This window comes from Pseudonaja textilis, chromosome 3, assembly GCF_049901715.1.
Source record: "Pseudonaja textilis isolate UNSWEBS1 chromosome 3, rPseTex1.2, whole genome shotgun sequence".
Classification (NCBI taxonomy): Eukaryota; Metazoa; Chordata; class Lepidosauria; order Squamata; family Elapidae; genus Pseudonaja; species Pseudonaja textilis.
Window position 1 is genome coordinate 139,141,662 of NC_141992.1, and position 12,991 is coordinate 139,154,652.

Here is a 12,991-nt window from a genome sequence, read left to right on the forward strand (position 1 = left end):
ATATTATCAAAGCTGTATCAGATGAACTTCATGCATATCACTCTCCTTACGAAAGTATGCACAGGTATCCAGTGGCATACTTTTAAAATTCAGGTACTAGGAAATTGCCTCCCGCCTCAGCTTCCCAATGTATATGCTCCATATTCCTACCTAGTGAATAAATATACACGATCATCGCATTGTTGTTCTCAATCCAATCAATAAGATGAATGTTTCACTGAAGCTGCCACCTGAGAGAAGGGGGGAAAGAACGGTAAAGATAATATTGGGACATGCTGGGCGGACCTACTGTGGGACAGAAATAATGATCAGACTTGATTGTGCTGTACTGTGTAAGTGACAGCAATGCTGTTGATTCACTTTAACACTGACTTGGTCTTGTAATGACACTAAAAACAAGTGAATGGACATGATTTAAAACAGTGGGATTTTAGTCCTCTAGCTAGCGATAGCTGTATTGTTTTAGCAGTGGATGTTTGAAGAGATTAACCAAGTTTTTCCACTTATAGTAAAATGAAAGAAGGATTAGCTTATTCAGACTTAATGTAAAATACCCTTTGTGCTTGATATATGCCAAATGTTCTCTGCAGTTATTCTCAATTCAGTTTCTGCATTTCTCCACAGGAGTTCAGACATGCACTGGAGAATGACTCAGAATCAAAAGCCCGTCCATCTGTTGAGCGGCAAATCGTACAATTGAGCCACAGGATGGTGATGCAGTTGCCTTGGCAACACGAGGGAAAAATGCTGAAGATGCTGTCACTAAGTGTGGCTCTTCTAGCAGTTCTTATTGCCTTTTACTATGGAGACATTTAAATAGAAAACTGTGCTGGATGCTTATTCCATCAACAGATAACAGCTTGCCTGTTGTGAACTTCAGAATCTAATGTTTGATAATCAGAATCTGTATAAAGCTTTCCTGAACTGCTAGAAATTCTTTGTTTTCTTTTTTCTTTTTAATCAAAATTTCAGCATCTAAATTTTTCATAAAATAGCTTCATTTTCATAAGCACAGTGAGGTTTTTAGAAAGTTACAACTATATTTCTTAAATAACAGCTAATTCCTTGTTATTGTGTTCACCTGAACCCTTATTAAAAATGATCGTTAAAGCACCTTGAGTCACTCTTTGTTCAGTAATGAAAATATTTAGCTCAAAATTGTCAGGCCGCTAAACTTATACATATCTTTATAATCATAGGACACCCATGATCCAAACCAACAACAAAACTATTGTCTGACAGGTATTTAAATACACAGAGAGACAAAGTAGATGAGTCCATATTTAAAGACTTTAAAGTTTTGCTTTTCACACTGAGTGTTCTTCACCTTCCATGATCCATGCATTGTCGAGTCATATTTCCTTAAGCAAAAATGTAATAAATTCATTTCCTCTAGTTTATACAAATTCCCAGGCAATCAAACTTTCTGGATTGTTGCAGTGGAAGGCTTCCTTGCCATAAGATAATTTCTCTCTTCCTTCTTTAGTCACAGAGGAACAATGTTGTAATCTTTTATGGTCCAACACATTTGAAAAGTTTCAAAGCTTCAGAGGATGTAGTGCAGCTCATTGTATCAACAAAATATCTCAAACCTCTCTCCATTTTGGTAGCCCACTTCAGATATTCTAAAGTTGTAAGCCAATTAAATGAAAGGCCCAGTTTTTGCAAGGAAGTCCTGAGTTCTGTATCGAGCAGACTTGATGGTCCCAGGAGTTTTATAGGAATTGGGCCTTTGAGGAAGCCAACAACCATAGAGTGTTTTCAGGACAGGAGCCAGAGCATCTGCTTTTACTTACCTGCTGGGATTATTTTGTGGTCGCAAGGCCCTTCAGAACACTTGGCAGTGAGTCAGAGCAGACAAGTGGGGAGGATGAAAATTTTAAACTATTCTCTCTAGGAAATTCAACTAGCGTGAGATCATTCCTAGACTAAACTTGAGAAGAGGTTCACTAAGAGACGTTAACGAGGAGCTAGTAATTCTAACTCGGTTTATTTAGTCTAGTCTTTTGTTTTTGTGAGATTATGTATCAATACTGAATTATATAAAATTACAGAAAATATTTAAAAAATATCCTCCATGACCTTAAAAGAGGCCTGTAGAAAGAATAAAAGTGCCAAATTAATTTGCCCTTCAAATGTAAATAATAAAATCTTATTATTCTGCTTTAAAATTACCTAATCCATTTTTATTTATATTTTATGTATACAGTTAAGGACATTTAAAGTCATACTTTAAAGTTAATTCAGATTGAGTATCAGTGGTGGAATTCAATTTTTTTTACTACCGGTTCTGTGGACGTGGCTTGGTGGGCGTGGCAGGGGAAGGCTACTGTAAAGCTTCCAGTCAGAGGTGGTATTTGCCTGTTCTCTGAGCTACTCAAAGTTTCCGCTACCGGTTCTCCAGAACTGGTCAGAACCTGCTGAATATCATCTCTATTGAGTATTGTTTATAACAACTTGTGAGTGGTGTACTTTCTGAATCAGCCACCTCTGTCACATTTGGGCTGTAGATTTTAGGACATCTGACCGTTCCTGTTCGTTTCAGTCCCAGTCCCAACTCCTAGATGGAAAGCTGAAGTTATATTTGAATTACAGCAAGTAATATTTAAAGTGGCAGCAGCTGACAATTCTGATATTGAGCTTAGATGGAGCCATTACCCAGAATTCCTCTGTCCTGTTTGAGAAGCAATTACAATTTCACAGGTTGGAATTAAAATTCCCTGCAGTATGCAATAGAGTAACAAACTGTCAAAGTGATTTCAAGCTGCTAATCTCTCACTGTGGTATGAGTGAAAATAGAATTTCTCATATCCCATGTATAGGGCTGGCAACTTCAAAAGCTACAAATCAGAATACATGTGGAAAAGCAGCATGGTCTGCCCACACACATGATGTTCCTCGTATGGGGTGCTCTATTTTTTTTAAAAAAAAATATTAGCTTGATTTTTATAACAAAGAGCGTTATGTGTGTCAATTCAAGATTCCACCAAGGCCAACGGGCCACCCCTTACATTGGCGAATGCTGGCTAAGATAACATAATTCTCATATGTACCCAGTTAATACAACAGATTCTAGTAGCTCAAATTAAAATGGACGTGTAGGGAAAGAGAGCTGCACAAAACAAGTTTTAAGAGTTGTAATAGTTATAAATACTATATTTGATAATGTAAAACACATATATACATGTATTTCTCTTGGAATGTGCATCTTTGATTTGTTTGTTTATATTTAATTTATATGGCCTCCCAACAGTGATTCTGAGTGGCATACAAGGATTAAAACACATAATCAGACCAAGTATACCCCTAGGATATTTTTCAGAAGAATATATGTCGTTGCTAGACAGAGGAAGCTTAGGTAGAAAACATGAGTTGCCCTAAGATATACAGCATGTCTATAAAGGCAGTGATCGTGCATTAACATATATACAATTTACAGTGAAGAAGAAGGCAGCTTGTCCATCAAAGAATCTAAAAATTGACACAAGGTGGTAAAATAGAGGTTCTAGCCCCAAACTGAGCATAGGAAAAGGAAGAAAATCTCTTTGTTTCATATGAGATTTCCACAGTAGTGGATAAACCATCCCATAATGCTTTTTGGAAGGCAGCCATATTATTGCAAGATCACCAGTAGGTTTTGCTATAATTCTTCAGTCATATATCCTGGACTAGAAAGCTGCTTTGTAATCACTGCTGTTTCACTAATACTCATTACTGATGAATATTAACATTTCATAAATATTAAAGTCCGGTGGCAGATCTTAAAATGCATCCAAACGCATGTGAAGTGCCGTTTTAACAAATAAACTGGCCTGTTCAGGTACGATATCAAAACAAGATTTCTTTTAGCAATCCATTTTCAAAATACTTACATCTAGCTTTTAATTATTTGCCTAACCTTTCATCTTTAAAAAAAAATATCTTTGTGTTTGTGGGCTTACAAAACAAAAAGCACAGAAAGCGGTTGGTCTTTGCTGCATTCTTCAATCAGCAACATCTGGGTCAAAGGCTGATTGTTGAGCTGGATGAACCAGGAAGTTATATAAAGCTTGCTGCTATAGAGCACTAAAATATTTTAGAAAGAATGTTGCTTCTCTCATAGCTGATCACAAAATCCATAGTACATGGAGAGGCTGGAACAGAAGGCTGTGCAGCAGGGGTGGGATCCAACAGGGTTAATTACCAGTTCGGTCATTAAAGGTTTGGTGATTTACGATGTGCTTCCCTGCACTCTGCTGGTGCACCTGTAAATCGTCATCAGCATGCTGCGTGCAGAGAAGCAGCCTTTCAAAAAGCCCTTTTTTCCTGCTTTTTTAACTGCAGCTGTGCCTCACACGGCAGCTGATGTTGAAAAAAATCAGGAAATAAAAGTCAGGTAAGAGCCCCGGAAGGCAGGTGAGCAAAAACATCAGCAGACATAGAACCGGTTCTATGTCTGCTGCTCTTCAGAGCTACCGGTTCTGCAGAGGTGGACAGAACCAGTAGAAACCCACCCCTGTTGTGCAGTCTTTCTTCTGATGCAGTCAGTGGCATGGCTGCAGATAAACATTAGGTCTTGGACAAGGGAAGCAAACCAACCGTTGATTTGGGTAGACTCCTGTTCCTTTCCTCTGTTTCAGTCATGGGGATCCCACCTCAAGCCCAGTGAAAATGAACATGCTGAAATGGAGACAACAGCAAAAATGTGGAGTTGTTTGGCACAAAGCGGCACCAGTTTTCTTACTTTTGTTTTAAAGGAATTGCTGCTGACAACCAGATTCTGTACAAGTCTTGGAAATAAGCAGGGGACTAGTAGTGGTAAATGTATAACAACTACTATATTAATCCTATATTAATACAAATACACCTAAGCACATCCTGTACTAAGAGGTTGCAATGTATTTGCTTTTTTTCACTTCCTGCATGTGAAAAAAAATGGCAATAAAGAAAGTTAACTGCTTATATTGTGACATTCCATCTCTTTCCATTGTATTCATACAGGCTCTTGAGCTTTTCAGAACTGAAATATTACACCTTGCAAAATTTATTTGCTAGAAAAAATGAAAGAAAAACATTTCCTTTCTTGAAATAATATGTAGAACATCGTTTCCCATCGTTTCCCCTGCTTCACATACAGCAGCTGATCACATTCTCAAGCACATCGCTAGAGTGTTCTGAGCAGATGACCATAAAATCTCTGGTATTATGTTGTCCAGCAAAACTACAAAAAGAAAGGAATATGAAGCTGTCCCCCTTTGATGAATCCCAGACTAAATAAAGGAGAAATTTCCCCACAGAACAATTGACCAAGTGGAACTGCTTGCCTTCACAAGTTGTGGGTGCTCCAACACTTGAGGTTTTTAAGAAAGGATTGGTCTGAAATCATTTGTCTGAAATTATATAGAGCCTCCTCCCTGGACCAGGAAGACCTCCAAGGTCTTTTCACACCCTGTTGTGTTCTGTTCAGAACTAGTTGCATTCTTCAAAATAAGTTAAACTGATTCTAGTCTTATAAAACTATTTTTGTCTGAAAAGTATACAAAATGTTCAAGTTACATAAACCAGTTTGCCCAAGAGGCTATGGTAGAATCAAATTCTAAAAACCAAATTGTCATATTAATTTCAAATGAATAGCGTAAATAAGACTTTCTGTTTTATTAGAAGCATTGAAAGTTTATTAAAGAACATGAAAAACAATACTTACAGTTGTTTGGGTAAAAAGAATTGGATTTTTTTTTAAAAAAATGTCTATGAAACATCATTTAATAGCCCTGGATATAAACCAGACCAAGGTGATTGAATTGGGATATTCCCTTAGCCTATAAAAACATCTTGAGTTATTTATTTGGAAAGAAAGAATATTAGTATACAAATAATTTCTGAAAAGAAATATTTGTTCCATCTGCTCAAGTCATCCCCACCCTAATTCTATCTCATACCAAGCATTTACATCCTCAGGGGTATAAAACTCATCATTTTTCATTGTGGAATTCCATTTTAAGTCTGAGAAAAAACTGCACTTAACAGAAATACACCTGAATGTACTCCTGTGAAATCCCTCACGCTAAGGAAATATAGTATAAGTACGCAAGCAGAGAAGCAGGGAAACATAACACAAAAAAACCATTTACTGAACATGTTTTTATTAAATATTTTTTCATCAGAGGTGCCTTGAATGATCCAGTAACTCACATAATGTCCATTGCAATCATTTTCTGCTTTACAGTTTTGTGTACCATCAGAACTGCTTTTTCGTCATTGTCCTGGCCAGAAAAACACAAGGCCACACTTGAGAAATTGTCATAGATCAAAACAGTGAGGTGCTACATCAGTGGTGTTCAGACTTACTTTCATAATGCTGGACTTTTGCAAATATCACTTCCTGGTATGGCCTATATGGAGATAAATGTAGTTTGTAATTATTTGTTCTTTTTTTGTTAAAGTTCTTTGCTAGATACTTCAGCAGTGCAAGTCTATGTATTTGTGCAAAAAGTTTCTCCAGCTCTTGTTGTAAAGAGCTGAAAAGCTGAGTGTACACAACCGTTTTTAGAATCACTTTGTGTGATGGATGAGTTGGATTCTTGCATTTATATGGACAGTATATGAAGACCTCTTAATCATGGCATATGGTCACAGAAATCTATAGTTCATATCTGGATCGCTGCATGATATTTTTACCTCCCCTGATAAATATATTTGCATATGGTCCCATTCTCAAAGTTTGACAATCCCTTTTGACAATCCTGTGAAGGAGATTAGTTTAAGAAAGGGTGACTAAGATTCATCGGTCATCCTTAGGACTTGGGTGGGTTTCTCTTTGGTCCTAGTCCAGCATTCTAAGCTAGGGGTTCTCCAGCTTGGCACTTTTTGGAAATGTGGATTTTAACTTCTAGAATTCCCCAGTCAACATTCTGGGAATTGGTCCATGCATGTTAAAGCTGTCTAACTTGAGAAACCTCTAAACAGGGCATCATCCTGGCCAAGCCCAGCAGCCAAAGCTCAAAGCCACCGAGAAGCTCCCTTTTCCTCCCCTCTGCCATTCCCCCCACCCCAAAAGAATATCTGAGCAAGATTTAAAAGAAAAACATTCATTCAAGAAAAGTTGGGCAAGGCACCATTACTTTTTTTCCATACTGCCAAAAAAACACCCCAACCATCTCCCCCCCACCCCCCGGTTGCATTTTTTCCGCTTTTTGTGTTATATCTTTAACTTATTTTTTTGAGACTATCTGATGACAATAGGCCACCTACTTATTTATTTATATGTAAAATAAATGAACCAGTCCAAAAATGAACAAGGCCAATAAAACAACTCTGTTTTTTTCTTAGTGTTTGTCCCACATGATTTCAGGAACTTATTTTTTTGCCTTACTGCCATCCAGCTCTTACAGTGAAGCTACCAAGGGACAGATGCAGTCACTGGTCTAAAGTCATCCAAGTACCTTCTAGGCCTAAAGGAAGAAGCAAACTTGGCTCTTCCCCACTCCTCATCCAGCAATTTAACACTGTGCCTCTTTAATTTATAAAGCTATTCCATTCTGTGTAATTTCTTCTTTATTCAGGCATCTCTAGCTTTGGTATATACATTTAGTCAATATATTATTGTTTAGATTGCGATCTTCTGATTTCTATCAAAGCTAGCAGTGTCTGTAGTGAACCCATCTTCCTATTTTATAAACGTTCTCCTTATTTATGCCTGTTTATAAGTCACAGTCATGGATATTATTATGCATCTGATTTTCTTCCAGGATGCTGTTTTTCTTCCATAGGCTTTTATATACCCAGATTTATTTGGCAAGCATGTGTGTCTCTGCACATACATGTACTTCAAAGAGGAGTGCATCAGCATGCATCAAATGTTCGTTAAACTGAAACTGCCATCGTGGAGTTGTCTTGTTATGAATCCAGGTAGTCAGAATAAATTTCTTCTTAACAATACAAATGGGTCCTAGACAACTAAGCAGATGTGTTGCAGCTAATCAGACAGAGGGGTGACTGAAATCTCTGTTGGTATTTCATATCCCTTCGAGGAGATTTTAATTAAGGAGTGTTTTTGTTGGATTGCCTTTTGTTTTATCTGTTGCCAGTACTTTGTCTTCTGCCACTATGGGCAGCTCTTCCAATGAACCATCCATTGCCTAGGATAATCTGGAGGAGAAGAGAAAGGAGGTGGACAAATATTATGTTTATATATGTGTAGCGCTAACCCTGGTAAGGGTCCCTGGAGTCCGGGTTCTCTTGGCCCTCTTTGTATAGCTGACAGTCCACACTGGTCTGTCTCTGATGCACCTCCATTTGCCAGGTCACATGATGGGGTGGTGGTCAGCCTCCTCTCTGCATGTAGGTCATGTGGTGAGGTGACGGTTAGTCTTTTCTTCAGCAAGCGGGTCATATGATGGGATGGTACTCAGATGGCTGCTTAGACCCTCTTTCTCTTCACTCTCTCTTGAACTGCCTGCTGGGCTCTTCTTCCACAGCCTCTGCTCCTTCAATGTTTCCTCTACTTTCACTCAAACTCTTCTCTTCCTCAGGCCTACCCCACGGAAGTCTATCCTATCCTATCCCCTTATCTCCCTCAGGCTTGCCCCAGGGAAGCCTCTCTTGAAATTTGGCACCTATGTTCCTCTTGGCTTCTAGGTGCTCACTAAGAACGGATTTTTCAAAATGACCCTCAGAGCATTAGTATTTCGTATATTATTATTAACATGCTCTGATGCTACGGAGTTCTACTCCTCCCCCACCTGAAAATAAATCTGTTCCAAATGCAAAACACAAGCAGAGGAGAGGAGTTTCAGTTTTAGTTTTATAGCAGAAACCAACTTTAGTACAGAACAGTTGAGCTAAGCCACATCCAGGCTCCTTGCTGTCTTCTTGCTCACACAGCAAATACTGCTTCAGTTTACAAACAGCCCTCAACTCTCTCACACACTGACAGGATGCTGGCCAGATGAATACCGGTGGATGCTGGTAGGCAGAGGCACATTTTTTCCCTTATTTTCCTCCCCCAAAACTAAGCCCAATCACATAGTTTTGTAGCAAATATGTACGTACGTATGTATGTATATATACATGGTATATTTTAAAATATGCAAATGCATTCTCATTTCAAGCAATGTAATATAACTGAAGTAAGATACAGACCCTAAAATAAATTCTAACAATAGGTCATCAGTAGATGTCATTGTGAGTAATGACATTGGTGTCTCTTTCCTCTTTTACAGTAATCCTGAATGTCATCAATGTCTCCAAATGACTTTCTGGATTAAACATAAAAGCTTTAAACCCTGCTTCACAAATTACTAGAATAAGGAGAATGTTCCATTTTATATCATTATTGGCATCATTTTACCTTGACATTTCAACTCTGCAGGCATTTGCATGTTTCATCTATAGAACGGAGCGGAATAGTGTTTTCTGATTGGCCAGAATTGCCCCAGTTACAAGCCTCCTTTCAAAAATTGGAAATGCAGAATTAATTTGCTCCTAATTTGTTGCTTCATGAATGAGAAGCAAAGAACATCTATTAAAGATGTTTTAAAATTGATCATGACAGGAACAAACTTTATTTTAAATTCCCCAAACCAAAAAATTAATCCATTCTTTTCACTCTGGGGAGAAGTCTACTTGACAGAGAATATGCTTGCACTCATTGCTTCCTCCTTTAATTTCAGCTGAAAGGTCAGTGGTATAAATCACCAAATATTAAAGACATCTTTCTGAGGTCTTGTCATATTAGCAGTAAAGGGTTTTAACCAGCTCTTTTGAGGGTAGGGGATTCATATCTACCCCAATATTTTTTAAGATAATGCTAATTGGGGACCTATATTAGAAATATTTTGTATCAAAATAAATAAAGTCAGATAGGATATCTGAGATTTATAAATATGTGCAGCGCCAGATTGTACTGTGAACCAGCCTTAAGACTCACATTGGTATGTTTTCTTCTGGGGCAAACTGGGAGAAAAAAGAGCAAGGAAATTTCACTTCCTGCCTTGTCCATTTTAGAATTGTATGACTATGTAGTCATGAGGTTATTTCTCTACTGACCTAATCATTATGCAAACATGCTCTAATATATTTCTTCCTGTCATATAGCATGATGTTGCCTTTGTCTTGTCCCTCTAACTCAGTGGTTCCCAAAGTGGGCGGTACCGCCCCCTGGGGGGCAGTGGGATGCCTGGGGGGGGGGCACTAAGAGGCAAGGGGGCTGGAAGTGGGGTGCTAAGAGGCAGCAGGGGGGGCGTCCAAGGCACCGGCCCTGCAGGGTCACCCCATTGACTGTTGCACCGCTCCGGATCCAGCGCCTCGTATGTGGCAGCTCTGATGCACCATTCCGGTGCAACAGTCAGTGGCATCCATCGAATGCGATGGTGGCGGCTTTGCTTTACTTTCCCAACGTGCTGCCACGTTCAAGGCACCGGCTCCGGACCAGTGCAACAGTCAATGGGGTGAGCCTGAGGTGCCGGCGCCTCAAACACTCCCCTGCCGCCTTTTAGCGCCCCTCTGCAACCACCTTGGGGACGCTAAGAGGTGGCAGGGGGGCGTTCAAGGCACTGGCACCACAGGCTCACCCCATTGCAAGGGGCTCAATGCGGTGGACCTGCAGGGCCAGCACCTAGAATGCGGCAGTGGCGGCACGTTTGAAAAGTAGAGCAAAGCCAGAGGTTGGTAATTTTTGCTGCAAAGAATCACAAAAACTTCTGAGTTGTGCACAAGAAGGGACACATGTCAATGCAATTCAGCAACCCTAAAATAAAGAAATAAAAAGAAATTGAAAAAAGAAATAAAAATAAAACAAATCAACAAGAATCAGCAAAGCATCTCTGATTAGATTTTATTCGCTACTAGAATCTAATCAGAGATACATTGCCGATTCTAGTCCAATGACCTGCTCCAGGAGGGTTAGAAGGGAGTATGTGTTTGTATGTGTGTGCATGGCTGTCAAAACTCCAAATACAGATTAAGTAGCTCTGGGGAGGCCAGTCATAAATTAGAACACTTGCTATAAACAACCGGCCATTAAGTGAGGACAACTTGTATTTGGTTTGCCAGTCACCTGGCCACGCTCACCCAGTCACATGACCACCAGACCACATCTACCCGGTCATATGACCATCCAAGCCATGCCTACCCAATCACATGACCAGCAAGCCATGCCCTCAAATTAGGCCACGCCCACAGAAATTTGAATCCCACCCCTGGGTGGGGGACATCGAGGATGAGTTTGTAGCACCAAGTGGGCGATAGACTGAAAAAGTCCAACACTGCTCCAACTGCATAGTGTAAACTAATGTCTATCCCCCTACACTAACATCACACCTGAGCAGGTGTCATCAGCCCAGAGGTCATGGTGTTCAGGCCAAGGAGTGCATGGCCCCCTCCCATTCTGTCCCCCGCTGAAGCAGCGGTGGGATTCTACTGGTTCAGACCGGTTCAGGAGAACTGGATGTTAAAAGTTACATCTCATTTGCCAAACTGGTATTTCAACCAACCAGCTTGCCCCACCTGCCCTGCCCCTCCCCTCCCAGGTATCTCCATGCGGTCCATTTTTGATGGAGGTAAGTGCAGAATTCGCGCAGAGGCTCTGGGAGGGGGAAAAACAGGCCTTCCGGAAGTCTGGACACGAGTCTGTTTCCAGCTTTCGGAGGGCCTCCAGAGCCCAGGGGAGGCTGTTTTTGCCCTGCCAGAGGTCCAGGGGAGGTGTCTGGACCCTTGGGAGGCCCTCCCAGAAAAACCAGAAGTCATAAAACAGGCCCGTTTCTAGCTTTTGGTGGGCCTCCAGAGCCCGGGGGAGGCTGTTTTCACCTTCCCAGAGGCCTGGGGGGGAAGCCTCTGGACCCTTGGGAGGGAAAAAATGGCCTCCCCCCAGGCTCTGGAGGCCCATTGGAAATCAGAAATAGGATGTTCCGGTAGGCCATGCCCACTATGGCCACGCCCACCCAGCAACCGGGCAGTGAATCGGTTGCTGGGATTTTTAAATCCCACCTCTGCCCTGAAGGAATTCGGCTCCACAGATAATTGTTATTTTCTGCTTTTTTGAAAGACTTACAGGTACAGCGAGACTTGCGATGGTGCCGAGCTGTGAAAGAATGATAGAGCTGCCCTTGCCAGCTTTTTTTATTGCAGAATCAAAGGCATTTACAGAGAGAGACAGATTCTTGAATCAAACTAAAGATGTCACAGCCAGTATTTTCCCCTCCCATTCAATGTGAGTTGCAGCCCAGGCCAGGCTCCAAGCATGTCCTGTAAGCCAAGGGTCTCCAACCTTGACAATTTTAAGCCTGGCGGACTTCAACTCCCAGAATTCTTTGCTGGCTGGGGAATTCTGGGAGTTGAAGTTAACAGATAACATTGAGGAACAGCTGAGACACCTCCCTAATTCATAGAAGTACAAAAAGGGGAAGGAGGTGATCAGGTTTGCAAGACTCTGCTATTATAGCCAATCTCAATAAAAGTACAAGTAATCCTTGACTTACAACCACAACCAACCCAAAATTTATGTTGCTAAGTGAAACATTTATTTGAATTTTGCTCCATTTTACCACCGTTCTTGCCACCATTGTTAAATGAATCACTGCAGTTGTTAAGTTAGTAACATGGTTGTTAAGTGAATCTGGCTTCCCCATTACCTTTGCTTGTCAGGAAGTCACAAAAGGGGCTCACATGACCCCGGGAAACTGCAACCGTCATAAATATGAGCCAGTTGCCAAGTGCCTGAATTTTGATCACGTAACCATGGGAATGCTGCTAAGATCATAAGTACGAATAATGGCCCTAAGTCACTTTTTTCAATGCTGTTGTAACTTTGAATGGTCACTAAATAAACTGCTGTAAATTGAGGACTTCTGATGAAATTGATTTCCAGGTTACCTAGGGGAGCTGACCAACAGAAGTGCTCAGATGCTATGCCACCTCCTCCTGAGTTGGTCACTATAATCTCTTGTATGTATCTTCTTATCATCATGACTTCATGATGATAAACTTCATCATGATAGACTTCAGCTCAGCATTC

At 40.6% G+C, this 12,991-nt stretch overlaps 1 protein-coding gene across 2 annotated transcripts in view; it reads left to right on the forward strand.

Annotated features, from left to right (window-relative positions):
• The window catches only part of CDKAL1 (CDKAL1 threonylcarbamoyladenosine tRNA methylthiotransferase), a 299,952-nt gene extending 298,839 nt beyond the window's left edge, over positions 1-1,113 (forward strand). For both annotated transcript variants that reach the window (XM_087930944.1, XM_026699524.2), the window contains exon 16: positions 625-1,113. In XM_087930944.1, the coding sequence (XP_087787070.1) occupies positions 625-816 (192 nt within the window). In that variant the 3' untranslated portion in view covers positions 817-1,113. The remainder of the gene's footprint in view (positions 1-624) is intronic.
• The last annotated feature ends 11,878 nt before the right edge of the window (positions 1,114-12,991 follow it).